General features: G+C 40.0%; 1 protein-coding gene across 1 annotated transcript in view; it reads right to left on the bottom strand.

Moving 5' to 3' along the window:
* Positions 1–9,721: 9,721 nt before the first annotated feature.
* MARCHF9 (membrane associated ring-CH-type finger 9) overlaps positions 9,722–22,573 on the bottom strand; it is a 51,630-nt gene continuing 38,778 nt past the window's right edge. The window contains exon 4 of the mRNA XM_026677382.2: positions 9,722–10,789. Within this exon, the coding sequence (XP_026533167.1) occupies positions 10,461–10,789 (329 nt within the window). The 3' untranslated portion in view covers positions 9,722–10,460. The remainder of the gene's footprint in view (positions 10,790–22,573) is intronic.

Raw genomic sequence — 22,573 nt, forward strand, 5'->3', positions numbered from 1 at the left:
GATTACGTCATTATTGTGGCTGGTCACACAGTCAGCCAGATACTTAGAGCGCATTTGGCATTTTTGTCCATCTATTGAGTCATCCTCAAGGACCTGGGATAAGCAGATATTATTGTTTTATAGTGTTAAAGGTATAATTGCAGGATATGAACTGTTCCAAGTAAGGGCAACTTTTGCAATTGAGAGCATTTTGACAATGCTGATGATGTTAAAGTTTCCTCTTTCCACTATGTATTCAAAATGGACAGTGAATAATATCTATATATCTATATCTACATCTCTATATCTCTACATCTCTCTCTCTCTCTCTGTGTGTGTGTGTGTGTGTGTGTGTGTGTGTGTGTTTATGGGAGCAGGTATATATTTATTTATGTATATCTCATATGTGTATGTGTGTTATGTATACAGCATGTATGGCAGTGGTGGGATTCACCCTTTTTTACTACTGGTTCTATAAGAGCACACTCTTTGCACACCCTCTTCTCCACTACACATGTGGATATTGAGAAAATCACTATCTCTTTTGAACCAATGAATGTTATTGTCTTGAATGAGACATGCAATCTGTCCCAAAGATGATTTTTTTTAAAAGAGGCAGCTGGACATCCTTCGCTTTTCCTTGAAGACATTCCACTTTTCATCCAAGAAGCTTCTTCAGGTCATGCAAACTGTTTCCATCAGCTTCACCATTATACCTCTTCTTGAGGTTAATCAGCAACAGAGTTGAACTCTAGCTACCCAGTCTGATATTTCATTAATGTCACGTTTTTGCCAGAAGTGATTCCTTCATCTTATTTTCATATCAGGTGCCAGTCTACACAGCAGGAGTGGTGCTTTATTGCCAACCTCCTTAGTCTTTCTGTAAGTGAATGACTGCTTCTTATTGTAAACACCAGCACGTAATACTCATTGAGATCATTCTATTTCCCATTAGAATTTGTGTAAATGAAGTCCATCTCAATTTGTTTGTATGTGGGTATTAATTACATGATGTCATTCCCCTTTTAAGAAACTGATATAAGGATGAGTCATGGAGTAAATTTGCCAAAATATGCTACTTGCCGGTATTAAAAGACACTTTAAGATACAAGCATCAGAACACGTGCTATGTTTAGTCACATGGCCAGGGAACAGATGTGGAAACAATGCAGTGGAAGGAGAGAATTGTGAAATGTGCACATCTGGGAATATGCAGACGTGCACGGGGCCTTTTAATATTGTTGGTTAACATTGCATATTTTTCTTCATGATATGGGGAGGTGGCATATGAAAGGCAATTAAAAAGTCTCTTGTAAAGCAAGAAATGCAGATCTCTTCACCAAGTATAGTCATTTGTGTTTTCAATTATCAGCATATATTGGGGAGAGGAATGCCCCCATATAAATAAACAAACTGCATTTTGCTAAGTTCATTGATTAGATTTATAAAATAGAAACAATGTCATATTTCACATTACCAGTCTTCAACGTACTTCCTATGAAGTGAGCTAATTCAAGCAAGTGCACTTAGGATTATGAAGGACTGTCCAGCAAACAATACTTGCATCATTCGATCCACTGTATAATTTATGCCACCAATTGGAAGTATGCATACACAATTTTTCAGGTATCCAGGACCTGATTCGTAGCCTTTAGGAATCAGCAAGACTCCCATCTATGTAAAAATACAAAATAGCAGACCAGAGGGCTTACAAAGGTGAAATGCTTCAAAGAAAGAAGGATTTCACAACACGTTTACAGAGCTGGGTTGCACTCTTTTGCATTTGCTTCTTTCAATACACCCCACCTTTCAGGTAGATATCCCTCTGTTCATTGCAATTCATCTGTTCAATAAATTCCTAAGCATGCTAAAAAGCAGGAGGTGAATGGATTCAAAGATTGTTCTGGCTTCAACAGTAAAATTCCAGGATCAACTGCATGGAGGCTCTTATCTGAATCCAACCAATCACAATTGGTACCTAGAAAACCCTGCATAATACCAGCATTTAAAGCATTTATATTATAAACTGAATGATTAATGATGCATCTCTCCACTCAATTATCATACCAGTGAGATAATCATTCATGGAGAAATATTTGAATTTTGCTCAGGAGCTTGGCAGCCTCTTTCTTCCTATAAAATAAGCTGGAGTTTCAGCACCATGGACAGGATCATAAATAATATACAAAAAATATTTTACCAAACGAGTACCTTAAATATCTCGAAAAATTTCTTATATTCTTATATATACCTTGAGTTCTCTTTGTCATTTTTATTAAGGATTTACAATAATATCTTTAAAATTCATGTTTGAGGCAGGGAGTACTGGGGGTATTTAAACTAACATTCTGGCCTTAGAAATTAAAAAATTTGCAAAGTGCCATAGTCCCATGATGCATGAGACTAAAACAAAAACAAAAAATTAGGATTGCCAGATCGAACCAATTCAATCAATAGTTCAATCCTTGTGTCTTACCTATCCAAATATTTCCCAAGAATTTTCTCTATCTAGGTGATTGTATCTGATGTTCTGTATAGGCAGAAATTATTTCATTATAACATATGTTGCCAAGTTGGAAACACAATTGTATGCTGTAAATTATAATCAAAGTTGTAAAAAAAGAGAGGGGGAGTGGAGGGAAGGACGGAGAGGGAGGGAGGGAGGGAGGGAGGGGGAGAGAGGGGGTGAAGTTCACATGAGCAGGGGAAAATAGCAAGGAATATGCTTTAGAGCAGTGATCCCCAACCTTTTTTACGCCGCGGCCCGGTACCGGCATCAGCTGGGCGTCGCGGCCTGGTACCGGCATCAGCTGGGCGCCGCCATCTTTTTTTGATGAAAAAGTGCTTCCGGTGACCTCACGGAGGTGAGCTTCGTGACTTTTCTGGGAGAAATGGCTTTCACCCGGAAAAGCTCACGAGCGCTGGCGCCGCCATCTTTTTGATGAAAAAGTGCTTCCAGTGAGCTTTCTACCGGAAAAGCTCACCGGAAGCACTTTTCATCAAAAGATGGCGCTAGCTCAGCAACCAGCCCGGTAGGACTTGTTCCGCGGACCGGTACCGGTCCGCGGACCGGTGGTTGGGGACCCCTGCTTTAGAGCACCCACTGCTTTAGAGCACCCACTGCAGAATATTTAAAGTAATAAAGCAATTGGACTAAGGAACTTATGGCTCCCTCCTTTTCCTTGTGGACTCCTTTGCTATCACCTTTTACATTAGAAGTTGTTATATTTCATTACAACAGGAAGTGTAATATGATTTCATAGTTCTTTGAGGCTATGATATACATGGCTGTCACAGCTTCTCATACTCTAAGATCACGTCTATCATTAACATCAACCAACCAACCACCAAGCTGAATTTTTCACCGAATTTCACCAAAACTAGACCTTAGAAGACAAAAATCTTATAGAACCGCATGAGGTTTTGGCAGTTATCTGAGATTTTTATAAGATTTTTGGGCTCAACAATTGCCAGAATTTTGTGGTCTCAACATTTCACCCATTTTCAACTTTTAAATTCTTTTTAATGCAAAATTCTAATTTGGTGGAAGCTGTGGGTAACATTTGGGAGAGAGCTATAGATATCTTAGCAGTTCTTATATTGCTGCAGGGGTCCCCAACCACCGGGCCCCGGACTGGTACCGGTCCGTGGAACATTTCCTACCGGGCCGCCGGTTTGCTGGGTGCCATCTTGTTTGACGAGAAAGTGCTTCCGGGTGAGCTTTTCCAGTTGGAAAGCGGCGTTTGGGTCCTGAAGGAATCCTCGCGCCTTAGTTTCATCAAAGGGGGGGGGCTTCGAACGAAACTAAGGCACGAGGATTCTTTCAGCACCCAAGGCAAGGTGAGCTGAGCGACCGTCCCGAAGCCGTCCCGAAGCAAAGCCCATCGACAAAGGTAGAAAGGAGGAGTTGAAGGTGGCGGGGAGAAGCGGGGGACGGCTGGCTGGCCGGTCGCTCGGCTTGCCTTGCCTTGTCATGCATGCTGATGCCGGTACCGGGCTGCGGATCATTTTGTGATGCCGGTACCGGGCCGTGGCACAAAAAAGGTTGGGGGCCACTGTATTAGTGTATAAATGTGACCTTACTTATTATTAAATTTACAATCTGTTCTCCTTCAGTGGAATTCACACAGGTCTTTGCCCATAGATATTTCTGGCTTACTAGTCATACCTTACTAGTCATACCTGTATAGTCCGTATTTAAGAATTTGAGGAAAAGCCGGATGTTTGAAAATCTTCCATATTGAACCATTCTTTTTCACCATACTTTGGCTCTCTAGATATGCGGAACAAACATTCCCATGATCCTGAGCTTTCATGGCTTCCTCTAGAGGCCATTGTGTATAGAGACACACACACACTACCTCCTGTGCCCATTTAATTCCAACTGGGTTTTCAGTGGCAACTATTTGTCAAATCCCATGGCCTATACATTAGAAATCAGCACACTGCCCTTGGCAGCTTGTTTCTTAATCCCGTTGTTATAGCTATGTTTTACTGTATTTGTGGAGAGGGAACTTTCAAATTGTTATCTTTGAACTTATATGATTAGGGAATGTATTACTGATGGAGGTATTAAGTGTGGGCCTTCTCCAATTGTTTCCAAGTGTACTTTTTTCCAATCTGCTCCACCAGCTCATGGCATAACAGTGGGATTCATTATGGGGGTTCACGCATGAAAACTCAAGTAAGTGAGGTTTTGCCATATGCCAAAGAGTAACAGTTGGAAGGGACCTTGGAGGTCTTCTAGTCCAACTCCTTCCCCAAGCAGGAAACCCGATAACATTTCAGACACATAGTTGTCCAATCTCTTCTTAAAAACCTCCACTGTTGGAGCAACTGCAACTTCTGGGTCTCAGTAGATCCAAGGCTGACTCTGCCTCCTTGTGTTTGGGAAGTGAGTTTATGCATTTATTGGAGGAAAAACAACTAGGCTTAAGGCTTACATCATAATTCTGCTGTGTCTCATATCCCACCCAAGCAAGCCATCATGTCCCTGATTTTCAGCAACTGTGAACAAAAGCTGAGAAAAGGATGTGGTGGACACATGTGCTGTATTTTCCATCACCCTAACCAAGGTTAAAGGTCACATGGGAACCTGATTCCACACATTGATCCCACATATCTAGCAAAGAGACCCAGAAAATGTTAAAATTGCTCTGTGCAGGCCAGAGAATGTAGGGCTTTGAACAGAAGTCTCCAAACCTGGCAACTTTAATACTTGTGGACTTCAACTCCCAGAATTCTGGGAGTTGAAGTCCACAAGTATTAAAGTTGCCAGGTTTGGAGACCTCTGGCTTTGAAGAAGTTCTCCATTCTAAAATCCACACAACGTCCTGCATTGGGGAAGAACATGGATGCAAGATCTTGTCCAAGTCATAATTCATCTAAATGTTATGAACTAGGGAAGATAGTAGACAAGTTCAGGGAGCTATGCCCAACTACTAGAAGCATTACCAAAAGGATGTTCTTACCTGTGGATAAAAGCCAGTACCATCCATTTCCCACTCATCTCTCAGCAGTGTCCTATGGCCTCTCCTTTCAAAATATTGAAAACCAGTTAACCTCAAACCAGGTAGTTGGGATGTAGAGAAGAGAAATGCCAGGTTGGATCTCTCCTCCCCTTCTGCGCTGACTTTTTTCTCCTTCGAACACTGTTTCTGCATTTCCAGCTGTCGGAATGATTTCTAGTGAGAATATTGAGCATTTGAGCAGAGTGAAAGCTCTGATCCGCCTCCACTGCCCACCCCTCTTCTCTCCACGCAACCCTCCTTGGCACCATTATCTTTCAGCCATATGCACTATGTGGGAATCCTTTTGTCCAAGGATGACCCTTCTAAAGGAAAATATTTGAAGCTCAGAGTTGAAATGAGCGGTGCTTGGTACCTTATGATTCTCTTGACAAATGTATCTTTTCTTTTATGTACACTGAGAGCATTTGCACCAAGACAAATTCCTTGTGTGTCCAATCACACTTGGACAATAAAGAATTCTATTCTATTGTATTCACTCTGAGCTTGGTTGTTTTCTTGCAAATGTTTCACGACCCAAACTAGGTAATGTCATCAGTGCTAGTTTGGGTAATGAAATGTCTGCAAGAAAACAACCAAGCTCAGAGAGCACCAAGGACTGCTCAATGATACTTCTTCACAGAGTTGGTTTTTTAAAATTTCTTCGGCCCTTGCTACGTCCTCTTATCATGACATTCATTGGGCAAAAACAGCAGCATCCAAATGCATCAGCTTCAAAGAAAGTTTTCCAATTGTTATAAATGAGGAGGAAGAGCCCCTCACCTATCTCAGGAACCCTTTAACAGAGATGTAACACCAGCAGCAAGAAGGCCCTGCAGTGAAGTCGCAGCTGTTAATTTTGTCTCATTAACCTAGCCTCTCTTTCCAATTCACTATCCTGAGATGCAGTATCCAGATAGTTGACTTTGTTAGGACAGCAAGCTGCGGGTGACAGATAGTGTGTGTGTGGGGGGGGGAATAGAGATAATGGTTTCGAACTAGAACTCAGGAAACCATGTTTAAGTCAATATCCAGTCCAAGGGAATGAGAAAACTGGGAACAGAGGGTGTTGTTTAAGCTGCTTGGAGGAAAAGTGGGAGTGCTTCTTTATGGCTCTGGACTAGAAACTTAACACAGCAAGTGTTTTACTAGCAGAAAATGGATGAAGCTCAAACTATGACATGGACAGTCATAGCCAGCAGTGTGTACTTCATTACAATTAATCAAGCATAGGGAAGAATAGGGAACTTTGGATGGTGTAGAAACATGAAGGTGGATTTGCGAAGACCCTTGAGAGTCTTCCGCCATCCACCTTCCATGTTGCCGTGATCATATCTTGTGAAGTGGAGATGATACCTTCATTCTTGGATGATGCTGTAACAGAGTATGGTGACCTGGCAATAGCAGAGCTGTTTTTCATTTCGACATTTGGATTGGCACAGATTGGTTAGAGGGGTTTCCAAGGACAGGCATTAATAATCATCCCGCTGGGGCCTGAGCCCAAGGGAACGCTTTTTAAAATCATTGTGCTATTTAAAATTAGCGTTGCTATGTATCATAGTGTTGAATATAAAGCTCGTTCTACATTTTATAAAAGCATCCATTCTCTGGAAACTCCCGCCTGAGGCTATATAGACTCAGCTCTTTGACGAACAGCCATTTGCAATTGTTGCCCAACAGTGGAATAACAGTTCCAGATCACTTTGCCGATTTTGTGGAAAAGTTGATTAACAAGCATAGGATGGCCAAGCATTAAGATGAATGGTTACCCATGCTGCAACCCAGAATCATCTTTGGACAATTGGGCGGTACATAAATTTAATAAATAAATAAATTTGGCCTATGTTGGCCCAACAAGAGCCTCATTCAATTTAGAGGACACATTACAATCTTAGGAGGGGAAAAAATGCTAGCAACAATAATAACTACTCATTTCCACTTTGCAAAGAGTTGTTTTTGTGGCAATGTTGTGACTGTCATTTCTTAATTTCTGGTTCACCGTTCATTTTGCTCATTTCCCCTGCTGTGGATTTCATCACTGCAAAACTTCCTTTTCTTCTAATTGACACTGCTATGCAGATATTTATAAGGGATGATATTAATTACTTGAACTGGTATATAATTAAGTGAAACTGAAAATTAAACATTCAAAATACAGTAGCTGTTAATTTCGCCTGGCATACATATGCCTCACATAGCTATTTAAATGATCGTTGAAAACTCCACTAAGAGTTAAATTGAGTTTATATTTATTTATATCCATATCATCTGCATTAAACACTAATAGAGTTTAGGGGTTAACATGCTGGACTAGCAGCAGGGAGACCCAGATTCTAGTCAGGACGATGATATAAATATATATTAACTCAAATTAACTCTTAGTGAAGTTTTCAACGATCATTTAAATATGCGAAGCAAATGTATGCCAGGCAAAATTAACAGCTATTCTGAATGTTTAATTTTCAGTTTCATTTAATTATATACCAGTTCAAGTAATTAATACAATCCCTTATAAATATCTGCATAGCAGTGTCAATTAGAATGAAGTTTTGCAGTGATGATATCCTGTCTATATATCAACAAATATCTTGTGCTTTCTATAAACCTTACAGTAGTTTTTCCTATAGTTTTTCACATGATGTACCTTCTTTTGAATTTCTCTTTGCCTAAATTCAGCTATATAATGTTGTCACATTTGCATTGCAACATTTCTTATATCAAATCTCTAGTTTTAGAAAATGAAAAGCATAAGTACTCTATTAAAAATCTGATAATACTGTTTTAAAAGACAATGTGTTTGGGGAGTATCTTTTGGCAATCCAGATCCTGCCTTCTAGCCAACCAGAGCCATTATAGACCCTTTCTTTGAATATCCATGTTAAGATAACAAATATTATCTCCATAACCAGAAGACCAGGAAAGTCATCTTTAAAAATCAAACTAAAGATGTCTAGATCAGGGGTGTCAAACTCAAGGCCTGCAGGCCGGATCTGGCCCATAGGGTGCTTAGATTTGGCCTGTGGGGCCGCCTTGGAAACAGCAAAGGAGCGGCCTGCAATGGCTGTGACAGCAAAAACAGAGCTCGGGGGGGGGGGACTCCATTTTTGCTGGCAGAGGGATGCAGGAAGTCATCACAGCTGAAAACCGGGCACAGGGGAGCACCCCCGAGCTCCGTTTTCATTGGCAGAGGGCTGCAGGAGGCTGTTGTGGCCAAAAACAGAGCCTCGATGATTGATGTCGAGCTGGCCATGCCTACTTGGCCATGTCCCGCAGCCCTCGAGGTCAAACACAACCATGACGCGGCCCTCAATGAGATCGAGTTTGACACCCCTGGCCTAGATGGTCAGGTTCTGGAGTGAATCCTACATTCACACAATAAACCATGAAATAGAAACATTCTTTTGGGGAAGAGTTTGGAGGAAAGTAACCTCAACTATGGAAATATGCTTGAAAGTCTCAAAATGTCATACTGTTTCCTTTTAAATTCAGGAAAAAAAACCATAATTGTAATATGTTCAGCTATGACAAGAAGGAGATACCAGTGACACTTAATGTTTCCATCCACTGCTTATTCACCAGAGTAAATTGCCACTGAACATAAAGTAGCACTTACATCCAAATCAACAAGCATAGGATTGGCCTACAGTTGAGGTCAAGTTCTCAAATGCAAGAAACGATTGCCATAATTGTGGCATATATGGGATATATGGAGCAATCCTATAAACGTCCATTCAGAAACAGACCCCATTCAGTTCAAAGTAGCTTAATCCTAAACTAACCCCCACTTCTTTACCCTCAAACTAACCTCTATCGACCTCACCCTATTCCTAAGAGGTCTGTAAGGAGCGTGCATAAGCGCACAATCGTGCCTACTGTCCCTGCCCTATTGTCCCTATTTATTTGTACCTATTTCATATATTTAAACTTATGTTTATTCTTATTTCTATTATATTGTCAGCCTTTGACTAAATAAATAATAAATAAATAAGTCTTAAGCTCTTTCTTCTCAAAATAGGCCCAAAGGCCGAACACAGTGAGGTTTCCACCCACCTTCCTACCTGACTCCCCCAAGTGTACATTTCTGCTTCTCCCCCAGGATCTACCACATACATGTCCATTCTCTGGAATAGAACTTTAAAAAGGAAAATGCACAATGCAAATGGAAGACGCCTATTTGTATATAAACAATCCTTTATCCTTTCATAATTGGAGAGAAAAGAAAGGGAGGAAACAGGAGAAACAGACTTTCATGCAGTAAATTAACGATGAAATGTGCAGCAACCTTATTGCAAGATGGCATTTTGCTTTAAGAAACATGTTTATTGCACCATTTTTCAAATTTATTTTTTGGGGGGGAAGGGAGGGGATGGTCAAAGTTCAGATCCTCTCTGGTTGGCATCTCCTGGTCAGAGAGAAAGAGAGCAACAGGATGAGGGTGGCAAGGCGTGGTTCTTCTGGCAGGTTTTCCTTTGAAAGATGAGGTAAAAATATTTCCAAATTTCTGGACGGGTTGGCGCCAAGACTTGTCCAGAAAGGGACCCAGCAAGGAGCCATTTTTTAAAAATAAATAAATAAAATAAATAAAATTAAAAGCCCACCCAACTCCCGAAGAGTTTAATCATAACAAGAGAAGCCAGCAGGGAGGTGGCGTCAGGAGGGCTGAGCCACAGTGGGGAGGGCTGGGTTGTCTCTCCTTTCATCACAGGCCTGGATGGAAAGGAAAAGAATTCACATTATGGGAGATCAGGAAGAGGAAACCACACTGAGGCGCTTCTCCTTTACAAGGAAGGCTTGAGTGGGGTCTGTGGCAACGCCACAGGGACATGTGCCTTCTTCGTCAGACAGTATTCAATGTGTGGCCAACCCCGTAGGGGCTCAGAACGGAGCCTGTGTGTGGAAGCGAGGGCATCGGTGTCTTCCTTCCATCGGATCTGCAGAGCCTCTCCCTCTTGACAAGCGCTCCCTAAGCGGTTATTATACGGTCGTCACCCTCATGACCACTTCGCGGCTGGAACCGGAGCCCCCGCGATGTTCATTAGGCCGCAGGTGGCTGAGAATGTGCAGAATTGTATAGCCACAGTGATGGTTCAAAATAGTCCTAACCCGCTGGCCCCGCTGGGAGGTCCTCTCACTCCCTGTGGAGGGATTCGTCCGTGAATTCCGCCCCCCTGGCTTTGTGCTCCCACCGAGGGGTTCCCCCAGGTCCTTGGCTTTGTCGTAATTCAGCACCTTCCACTGCTGGTTCACTGCCTGCCAGCGTTTGAATATTCGATACACCGAGGAGCCTTCGTGGGTGATCAGCCCTGTGGAAAGAGACAAGGGACAACTGTGATCCTTGCACAGACAAACGAGTGAAGGAAAGACTGGCTTGAACCAATACGCTTAGGTTAGAGGGCATTGTCTGATTTGCAAACGACTCAACAGCCAGTAGAAAAATAGTCACAGGCTTAGAAAACAGATTCACTGAGGCCCCATTTCATCTAACACAGGGGTGTTAAACTCATTTCATCACGGGGGTGTTATGTGACGTATTGGGAGTTTTCCCCCCTTTGCTAAAGCAGGCATGGGCCTGGGCAGCATATGATGCAGTGGGCCCACGGCCCGCGAGTTTGACAGCCCTGATCTAACAGCTCAAAAAGTTGGGCCAAGAACAGGAAGTGGTGGCTTGGGCTACATTGTTACTTCTCAGGCCAGTCCATCCCACAGAATTATTCTAAGGATTAAATCAAGGATATGCACTGCCTTCAATCCTTGAGGAAAGGTAGGATAGAAAGGCAACAATCAATTAATCATCCATTTTGCATATTCAGTCAGTTGCTATGCAGGGTAAATCATTTCCCCTAAACACTTCAGCCCATCTTCTTAGTTCCTGCAGGCACCTCTCACCCTGTCTGGATTCACACGCTGTATGAAGCCGTGATTGGCTTAACCAATAAACCAAAACTAGTTGGGTTCACAGTATTTGCTAAGCTATCCTTTCCCCTTATTCCTTTGCTTTATTTCCAACTGAATCTGCAGCAAAGCATGAGCATGTTTCTCCCACCCCGCACCCAATTGCCATCTCTTCATTTTCCTGAACTTCACACTAAGCTCTTCAGAGCAGGAAATAGCCTTGTTTCCTTCCCCCCACACTTCCTGTATAGTGCTGGGCACATTCTGACACCATCTAATTAGATGAATGAATACATGAAATAAAGGTCAGGGATAACAGGCGATCGGATCCATTGAATGCACTTGGGCAGTCCTTTTTTTTTTATTTTTTTATTTCTACCTCCAACTTTACTGAAATTCATCACTCTGCCACAAAACACCCATATCTCTCTGATCATTTATCTTCTGCTGTGTACTTGTGTACATTCAATTTTCACAGAGGCACAAAGCTCTGTTTCAAGATAGGAGAGATCTAAAGATTTTCATACCTTTGGAAGCCAAGAAAAAATGATACGGAAATTTGGGGTGGAGGGGGAGTTGAAGTGCTTTTCTTCAGTATTCTCTGTAGATTTAAAATCCCCTTGTTACTTTTTGAATATAAATTACATTATGCATGATTTGGTATGCTGTAAAATCCTGATCTTTGGCTCCTCTAATTTAAGAATATAAAGGCTCCATTAATTTAATAATGTGTCTAGTTCTAAAGTTCTAATAAATAAGAATTCTAGTACTATTAACATAAGCTAGGAAAAATAGTAACAAAGGAGGTCTGAGGGACCTTAAAGATCAGATGCTGAATTGGAAGGTTGAAAAAAAAATGCAGAAGGCAATTGCAAATTACTTCTATAGTCTGCATGAACTATGTCTGTGTAAGTCACCCGATGTACTCAATTTTATTTTTTTTAAAGACTAACATTTATGATCACATATACGCTTTTATGGATTACAATCCATCTAATGAACTACAGGGAGTCCTTGCTTAGTGACTACCTCACGCAATTAACCTGTCGTTAAAGTTACAATAATGACAAAGAACTAATTTTGCAACTAATCCTTGCATTCACAGGTCTGTAAAGCAAAGGAGAGCTGAAGTAAAGCCATAAAATCATGACGATTCACTTAATGACCATTTTGATTAATGATCAAGTTGCTGGCTCCCAACTGTGGGCACTGAAAAAGGATGACCTGAATATGGACAAGGCACCAGCATCGAAGTGCTAAAGTGCTTCCTTGTTGTTTTGGCAGAGGACTAACTTGGCTTCTCGTCTAAAATATATATTACTGTAGCTACAATACAGCGAGTATATAGTGAGTTCAATATTTCAAACATTCAGTAAAGAAGGCGCTAAAAGAAATGAAAACATACTTCTTTATTGAATGTTTGGAATATTGAATTCATCAAGCCGTATTGTAGCTACAATAATATCAGTGGTGGTATGCTACTGGTTCGGCCCGGTTCGGCCAAACTGGTAGTTAAAAAAAAACATCTCCGATAAGCTGAAAGGAGGGGAAAAAATCGACAATCAGCTGAGAGGATAAAAGACCGAAAAGAGCCTGGGTGGGTGGGTGGGTGGATGGGAGGGTTGCTCCTAGCTTTTCCTTTCTTCATCCTCTCAAGCTGATTAGCTTGTTAGGGGAGTATGTGTTAGAGTCACAACACGCATGTGGTGCGTGCTCACCCACCAAACTGGTAGCGACTAAGGTAGGATTCTACTACTGAATAATATATGTTGTTTTTACAGGGACAGGAAGCAGAGTTCCTTCCAACTTTAAGATCTGCTCTTCTGAGGAGGCAGGCCCGCTGCTGGGTCCTTTCTGTCCCTCTAACCCAGGGGTGTCCAACCTTGGCAACTTTAAGACTTGTGGACTTCAACTCCCAGAGTTCCTCAGCCAGCAGCTTTGCTGGCTGAGGAACTCTGGGAGTTGAAGTCCAAAAGTCTTAAAGTTGCCAAGGTTGGACACCCCTGCTCTAACCTCTACCACAGCGAATGCGTGCAGGCACTCAGAGAAAAACGGTACTGAATTCTTGCTTTTCTCTAGTGAAAACTGCAGCACAAGCTGGAGCAATCCTGCAAGGATGGCATGTCCTTAGCATGAAAATTTAATGATTCTGGGTAAACAAAGTCTTCTGGTTGCCTAGTCCTAGACGTAACTTGTGGGCAGGAAAAGAGTGGAAATATATATTTTATTCATCATTCTAAAGGAAAATATTCATAATGGGTATGAGAACTTTCATCCTGCTTTTTTTTTTTCCCCCCAAAGAAACAAATTCAAATTAAACCTTCTCCCCACTGGATCTGTTTTTTTAAGAGCTGGAAGGGAGGGGGAAAAATCTCCATTTCTGTAAAACAAGGTTTAAATCTCTTGCTCAGCTACAAAAATTGAGTTGGCATTCAGCAAGTTATTACAGGTAGTCCTCGACTAACAACAGTTCATTTAGTGACCATTCAAAGTTACAATGGCACTGAAAAATGTGACTTATGACTGCTTTTCATAGTTACAACCTTTGCAGCATCCTCACGATCACGTGCTCAAAATTTGGATGCTTGGCAACTGGTTCATATTTATGACAGTTGCAGTGTCCTGGGGTCACGTGATTCCCTTTTGTGACCTTCTGACAAGCAAAGTCAATGGGGAAGCCAGATTCACTTAACAACGGGGTGACTAACTTATCAACTGCCATGATTCACTTAACAACGGTGGCAAGAAAAGTTGCAAAATGGTGAAAAACTCACTTTAACAAACGTCTCCCTTAACCACAGAAATTTTTGGCTCAATTGTGGTCATAAGTCAAGGACTACCTGTACTAATTCAGCTTTAGGGGGTTGAGTTTCAGGACTGGACATAAGAATAGAATTTTTAGAACTGCACATAACCTCTTAATAAAGAACAGGAAGAAGCTGAATGTAAAAAACTCCTCCAAGTATTTTCTTCAGATAGCCAGATGATTGAGCACATTTATAGGGCAAAACATTTATAGGGCTACCAAGGATTTCCCTGCTTAAACTGAGGTTATATTTTAATGCTGTTGATTTCAAAAATATCACTGAGCTTTGATCAGATCAGCCATGTTTATGTGGAATGGAGATTTAATAGACTGTCATCCTTTGTGGATCTCATTGGAAACTTTCTGATTTATTTGCATTAAAAGCCCTTAGCAATTACTTGGGTCAATATATAGTAAAATGGACCTTTCAATTCAGAGGCTGAAAAGGGCCGGAGACGTTTGGGCCCTGTTGGGCTGTAGACTGGATTGCTGATATCGAAGCTCATGAATATTTAACTTTATGGAAGAGGTCACTGACTTGTATCATACTTCCTTTTGAGTTGGCATCTTTTTGGAACAATATGTTAATATACGTCAGTCAATTTATGGGGAAATCATTTAATGTTAAAGACAATAATGTTATATCGGATTACGTTTAAAAAAATATGGAATTTGATTTTGAGCAGCTTTGGCTACCTTGAGCATGTGGAATTATTAAGACAATTATTTCGAGAAATTGAAAAAGAGTAATAACTATTGTTATTGTTATTATTGTTGTTATTCCAGACATTAAGGATAATTATCCAGATTTTTTGTATGAATTAAAAATAACATAATACCTTTCTCTTTTACATACATGTGTTGATATTTAATAATAATAGATTCTTATTCTCTTTTACATTTGAAAACTAATCTAGGTAGTCCTCAACTTACAACGATCCATTTAGTGACCTTTCAAAGTTACAATGGCACTGAAAAAAGTGACTTATGACCACTTTTCAACCTGTGATCAAAATTCAGACATAGGGCAACTGACTCATATTTATAACTATTGTAGTGTCCCAATCATGTGATCACCTTTTGTAACCTTCTGCCAAGCAAAGACATTGGGAAGCAGATTCAATTAACAACTCTAGTGATTCACTTAACAACTGTTGCAAGAAAGGTCATAAAATGGGGTAAAACTCACTTAACAAATATCTCACTTAGCAACAGGAACTTTGGGCTTAATTGTGGTCGTAAGTTGAGGACTACCTGTATGTTCTTTAATATTGATGTATAGATAATATACTTAGATTGCCCATCATTTTTTTCTTTTTCTCTATTTTGTTTATCACTAGTTTAGTAAGAAGTGTTTTTCTTAGTTTTGCCCGCTGTTTTTATTACTTTGGGTTTAGGAGTGTGCTTTTTTAGTATTTTGTCTATTGTTTAAAAATGTGTAATAAAATGTTATGACTGGAGCAGCATATAATGGCTATAAATTATGTAATTAAATAAATTGTGTTTTAAAAAATTCTTGTAAGCCACATGTAGCCCTTAATATAGAATAAGAAGAAACTGAACATAAAATAATTGGATCCAAGTATCTGGCATAAAGACTGGCATAACACAATCCTTCTATTTGTTAATAGTCTAAAATGATGGTGAATAGATAACTATTCTGTTACAAAATCTTTGCTTTGGGAAATTGCCACCAAGCCTTAGATCAGGGGTGGGGAAAGATGGCCATTTTGTGATTTGTGGTATTCAACTCCCAGAATTCCTGAGACTGGCTCGTAAATTCTGGGAGTTGAAGTCCACAAGTCATAAAAAAGCCATTATTCCCCACCCTGCCTTAGATGAACTCACCCCGTCAGGGGTGGGATTCAACCGGTGTTACTACCAGTTTGGTGACTACGTTTTGTATGTGCATGCATGCTGTGCGCGTGTGTAAAAGACCTTAAGCTGTGCCACCCGGACAACTGAAAAGCGCTGCGTGTGGGTCTGCAGTGTTTGAAAAGCCTCTTTTTTCCTTTTTCAACCTCAGCTGTGCCATGCAGAGCAGCTGAGGTTGAAAAAGCAGGGAATAAAGGACAGGTAAGAGCCCAGGTGGGAGAGTGGGCCAAACAGCAGCAAACACTGAACCAGTTCAGTGTCTGCTGCTCTTTATTATGGAAAAAAATAATGAACATTTACAGTTTTCAGTTAGAAATATCTATTTTACATGCATAGGGAATTGACATAAAATTAATTCTTCAAGTGAATTGACATAAAATCAATTCTTCAAGTTGAGATATTGATGGGAAATGCACATTTTGTGAATCACTTGTCCTTAAAAGATTGTATAAACCCTGGATGCCATGTTTAGGAATAAACAAAACTCTCCCTCGACTCTCTTTATACAAATAAAATGGGATGATCAGAATGTTTAATCAGAACTTTTCCAAGAACCATTCTACTAGACGAGATGTCAGAATAGAGTTTATATGTATTTCAACAAGTGAAATAGATTTATGTTTGTGTGATCACAGGCACCTGTATTTTTTTTTAAAATTTAAAACAAAAATTTGTGTGAAAGAAATACAAATCTTCCCTCTCGGTCTGTTCACAAACTCCTAGTACGCTGATCAAATATAAATATGTACCAAAGAGGCAACACCCAAGTGGCAATCACTTGAGCACCCTGCTGTCATCTCCCAAGGTGTGCCATTACCATGCAACACAGATACTTCAGTCAAATCAAGGGGGAAACAGAAAAGTCATCCATTCATTTCTCAGTGACAGTGTCTGGCTCCTGCCCGCAAGAGTCTGCCTGTTATCCTGCCCAACTCAACAGAGCTCATCCATCAGTGCCATAGACCTGGCTCAGTCCCTGTAGTGAATGTCACCAGCATCCAATTTAAAACAGTTTTTTTTTCCAATCGAGGGTGTGCAGTGCTAAAGGAAAAATATCCAGCCATCTGATGAGAAACCCACCAGCAACTACAACACAAGGTGCCCCGAGGACAAATTACTAAGACTGAATATGCTTCAAAAATGATTCAGACCTCAGGGAAAAAAAAAAAAAGGAAGCACCTTTATGGTCATTCATTAAAGCACTTGGGTCAGCTGTTTTCAATTGTTAGGCACGCCTAAAAAAAAAGATATTAGCCTTTTAAGGAATCTACCCCTTAAAATTAATACAATTCTTAAAAGCATAGCCAATTAATGCAATTAAATCGTATTTGTAATCTACAAAACTTTTAGAAGTCACTGTTGTTTATGGAAATAACTCGGGAAGGTATTTTTTTTTTCAACAGAAATCAATGACTCTTATGTAGAAGTATGCATTACAAATATTATTCAATTTAAATAATTTAATAATTAAAATAATGAAAAGATTTGGGCTGAATTACTGACAATGTCATTTGGCAATGATAAAGACGGTCCTCTCTTTAAAAGATCTCGGTTTAGAAGATTTTGGATGCAAAACACCAAATTTCATATCCACACTTTCTTTCTTGCATGCATCCAATGCCATTTTACACATGCACAAATTACAAAAATGTATTCCTGTCTAAATTCTTATTTGGAAGTAATGGACACTTTGGTTTAATGGATACTCCTTTTGCCCTGTTAGGTTATTAAATTGAGGTTTACTGTAATAGTATAGGGGTAATAATATAGAAAGACTCATCAAGATATTTAAAAAAAAATCCTGATGCACCACATTTATTTCTTTGGGTTTAGCGGCCCAGATGGGAGCAGTTGCTCCATTTCATCTATGGAATAAAAATGCTGTTGCTGTCTACAGAGACAGCAAAAAAAAAAAAAAAAAAGGTACAGGTATTACAGGAATGGAAATGTGCAACACTATTTTACCCAGAACTAATCTTCCAATCATTTGTGTTCTCCAACCCTCTACCGTTTTATTTTCTGCTACTCAAATGCATGCTAGGGAAGGAAAAAAGAAATTAAGCAAGGGTCCAATATTTCCCTGTCCTCCAAAATTGGCAGTATCGTTTTATACTCAGATAGTTTGGATGCCATCATGTTTAATAAGGATAAAGAAGTATTTATCACACATTTCTTTGAAAGTAAAACTGGTAGTTTTGCACACAAAAAACCCACTACAGAAGGATTGAAATTATTATTACTATTATTTTAAGATTTAAACTTCAATTCGATTCACTGTCTGTGACTGGTAAAAACTTAACAGTACAAGTCCTAACCAAGAACCTAAGAGCTGTTAAGGTAACGTCTGAATATGTAGGTAGTTCCAAGTAAAGTGCTTTTTTTTGGTTTGCAGTCAGAATATTCACATCTGATAAGTTCAAAATTTCCATGTATCTAGGCAACCTTTTGGAGATTGCTCCAAGGGCTCCAATTACTATTGGTATAACCATTTATTTCTTCCTCCACATTCAACTTCCATTTGCAGATTGCTGTATTTAATTATTTTTTCTAGTTGTTTCTATTTATTTATTTATTTTTGTCAATTGCTTACAAGATAATAGGTATAAGTAAAAAAAAACATAGTTATGAATACATGGATACATATAAGAAAAATAAAAATAAAATAAAAGAAACAATAGGACAGGGATGGTAGGCACGTTGGTGTGCTTATGCACGCTCCCTACAGACCTCTTAGGAAAGGGGTGAGGTCAATAGTAGACAGTCTAAGGTTACAGTTTTGGGGGTTTGGGAAAGAAACCACAGAGTCAGGTAGAGTATTCCAGACATTGACCACTCTATTGCTGAAGTCGTATTTCCTGCAATCAAGTTTGGTGCGGTTTACTTTGAGGTTGTATCTATTGTTTGCTCTTGTGTTGTTATGGTTGAAGCTGAAGTATTCATTGACAGGTAGGACATTGCAATGTATGATTTTATATACTATACTTAGATCGGACTGAAGGCAGCGTAATTCTAGGTTTTCTAGGTCTAGAATTTCAAGTCTGGTGGCATAAGGTATTCTGCAATGAGCAGAGGAATGGAGAACTCTTCTTGTGAAACATTTCTGGACTTTCTCAACTGTGTTAATATCAGATACGTAATGTGGGTTCCAGACTGATGAGCTGTATTCGAGTATTGGTCTAGCAAATGTTTTGTATGCTCTAGTTATTTTAAATTCTCTTCAATTCATGCATCAATTATTATTATTATTATTATTATTATTATTAATTATTATTATTATTATTATTATTATGGGCCTGGGGGGCGGTGGGGGGCCGGGCCGCCGGGTCTCCGCGGCTTGCTTGCTCCGCGGGCCCGGCTCGGCGCCCGGGGCGCCGTGGGCCGGTCGGCCCCCGTTGGCCCCGGCTTGGTGGGGGCCCGCGCGTCCGGGGTGGCCGGCCGCGTTATTATTATTATTCGCGGCGGGGGGCGGGCTATTATTATTATTATTATTATTTATTATTATTATTATTATTATTATTATTATTATTATTATTATTATTATTATTGATTTAGTCTTCAATTCAATTGTTATTGTTGTTATTATTGGTTGCACAATTGATTTGGCATTTTTATTTGCCTACTGAATCTTGTCAAGGACCTGGGATATACAGATGTTGTTTTATGGTGTTAAAGGTATTATCGTAGGGTGTACACTCCTTCCAAGCAAAGCTGCCTTTTGCAATTGAGGGGTGATTTTTGTCAATGCTGACGGTGTTTAAGTGGTACTCCAGATTTTGGGGGATTGCACCCAAGGTGCCTATCACTATTGGCATTATCTTTACTTCTTTTTGCCACAGCAATTCTGCTTCTATTTGTAGGTCCCGATTTTTTCTCCAGTTCTTTCTCTTCTGTTTTGCTTCTCTTCAGGTACTACCATGACCACTAGCCTCGTCTTTTTTTTAAAATCAACAATTGTTCAGTCTGGGGTATTGTGTGGCAGGGGCTTGTCTGTTGGCATGCTAAAGTGCCAGAGCACTTTAGCTTCTTCATTTTATATTACTTTATCTATTTTGTGGTCCCAGCAGTTCTTGCTTGCAGGTTATCATTCAGGGTTCATATGGAATTCAGTTAAAAGCTTTGTTTAATATGTCAGAAGCCCAGGGAGTATGCTGAACCAGGCATTTGAAGAAAGCTGTCTTCCTTTCTCTATCACTATCTGACATGACCCTGTGATATTGTACCGTCACATGACGATTCAGGAACCATGATTCCCAATTCCTTCCCAACCCGCATAGGGTTACCAAAACAGGGTAACACCTCTAACTGACCATTACATGGTGTCCAAGAGAGTTTTTGAGGTTTTTGTTTTTGTTTTGCTCCCATCCAACAGTGGTCTGGATTCTTGCAGTCCTGAATTGGTGGTCACCCTGCCCATGTGGTCTTGAAATATTCAAGCCGCTTCCCTCCATCATAATGCTACTCATTTTGTCTGCTTGAAAGTACCGGAATGGGAATTATAGCTTTTCAATCTGCTAGGGATTTCAAGGGAGGGGATTGTCTCACTTATGCCGGTTACGATGGAGTATTTGGCACATAAGGGTAAAGCAGAAGTGAGGGGGAAGAAGGAACCAGAAGGTTGTCCCATGGAGGAGAGTGGGTAGCAGAGGAGGGCGGGGTGATTTGTAAACTAAACAATGATGACATGCCAGCCTAGATGACAGACGGTTTCTCCAGGGATGGGCATTGTGTTCAGCTCTGAAGGCCTCGACAGAATATTTTGCAAATTCTAGGGCTATGACTAAGCTGCATGATGTAGCATCACGCAGTTAATATTAGGATAATGCATGCGTCACAAGAAGAAATGATTCTGACCGCTCATAAGCACAGCCTCCCTCCGATACCCTTTAAAAGAGTTGAGTCTTTTTCAGGCTGTCGCTTACCCTAAAAATAATATTTGCCACTGCTTTAAGAGTCCTCTGGGTCCTTTAAAGCAGCAACTTCCTTTCTGCTTTCTTTCTTTTTTTTCAGCCCTCACAGCTTCACCCTGAAGCCTGAACAATGCTGGGCTCCTTTAATTACTCTTAGATGTATTCCTTAAATATTCCTATGAAAGATAAAGTCTCCAACTCAAGCTGAACTTTGGTGAATTCGTAGATATATCCGTGTAGTTTCTTTGACAACAATAGTTATCTGTTGGCTTTTTAAAGTATTTTTCTTTTTAATTTTTGCAATTTAGCCTATAATTCAGAGATTTCCTGTTAGTCATCGAGCCAAGCACTAGCTAAGTTTAACCCCACTTGGTTATTTTTTTTTTTTTTAGATCTGCTAAGATTTTGGGAGTCCTTGGTGGTCTCTGAGCTTGGCTGTTTACTTGCAGATGTTTCATGACCAAAGAATGATGACGTTGCATAGTTTGGTAATGAAACCAAGTAGAAAACAACCAAGTTCAGAGACCACCAAGGACCCCTCATTTAAAGCCTAAACTACCAATATTCTCTTCTTTTGGTATCTGCTAAGATTGGTCTAGGTGCTGCCACCCAGCTGGGTAATTTTTTCCTATATTTTTAAAAATTGAGTTTCTCCTAAGCACCCAAGTTCTTCAGCTTTCTCTGGAAGTCATATTAGGGAAACTAAAAGACACTCCTTATTCTAAGCAAAGCTGATCTTGATCCTAGAAAGAGCAAAAGCAACCTCAGAATTAATATGTAAGTCCTAAAATAAAACTCAGTGGCTTTGGACACAGTACGAAAGTTTGTCCCTTATTTCAGTATGCTAATGTTCACAAAAAAAATCACCCCCTATATCCTGTCTTCACATGTTGGAGGGCTGGTGCTGTCTAGCAAATTTAAATTTTAGGATTGACTTTAGTTAGTGTGTAAATTTGGTATGAAAAACAGCTAAATTCTACATTGTACAGTATCTAAATTATGAAAACAACGCACATTAGTATGTTTGGTTTATTTTTAAGAAAGGGAAAGGATCTTGAAACTAACCAATGAAAATCAGTTCATTGGTTCAATCTGTGTCTCTTCTAGTGTTATCCGATATACGGTAATTATCTCTATATATCAAGAGCTTGTGTTTGAACTATAGCTGCGTGTATATATGTGAGATGAACTAGAGATTTTAGCCCTCTGAATCAGAAACAGAACTTCACTGGCATTGTCTGCAGGAGGAACAGAACACTGTAAAGTGATTTTCAAGATGCTGAGCTCGGAGTACAGTACGTTTGCATAAACTGCAGACAGGCAAAGGACCCTAAGCCTTCGAAGTTATTTAAAAAGAGCAAAAGAGAGAACGAAAACAAAAACATGATAAGGCATGGCAGCAAAGTCTTGCAAACTCAAATTCAAGCTGACTGCAATAAAAAACATGTCTGTCACTGCCTGTCCTAATTTCACCTAGCGTGTCTCTATACCCTTAAGATTCCTCCTGGAAGACACGTGGGGAAACCTGGATTTCATTAATGACCACGATACAAATCTGCTTGAAATCTACCCTGGCACTTCTTTGCTTTGATTTTCATAGGCGAACC

This window comes from Notechis scutatus, chromosome 2 (assembly GCF_049901735.1).
Source record: "Notechis scutatus isolate UNSWTSFEM ecotype Mainland chromosome 2, rNotScu1.2, whole genome shotgun sequence".
Classification (NCBI taxonomy): Eukaryota; Metazoa; Chordata; class Lepidosauria; order Squamata; family Elapidae; genus Notechis; species Notechis scutatus.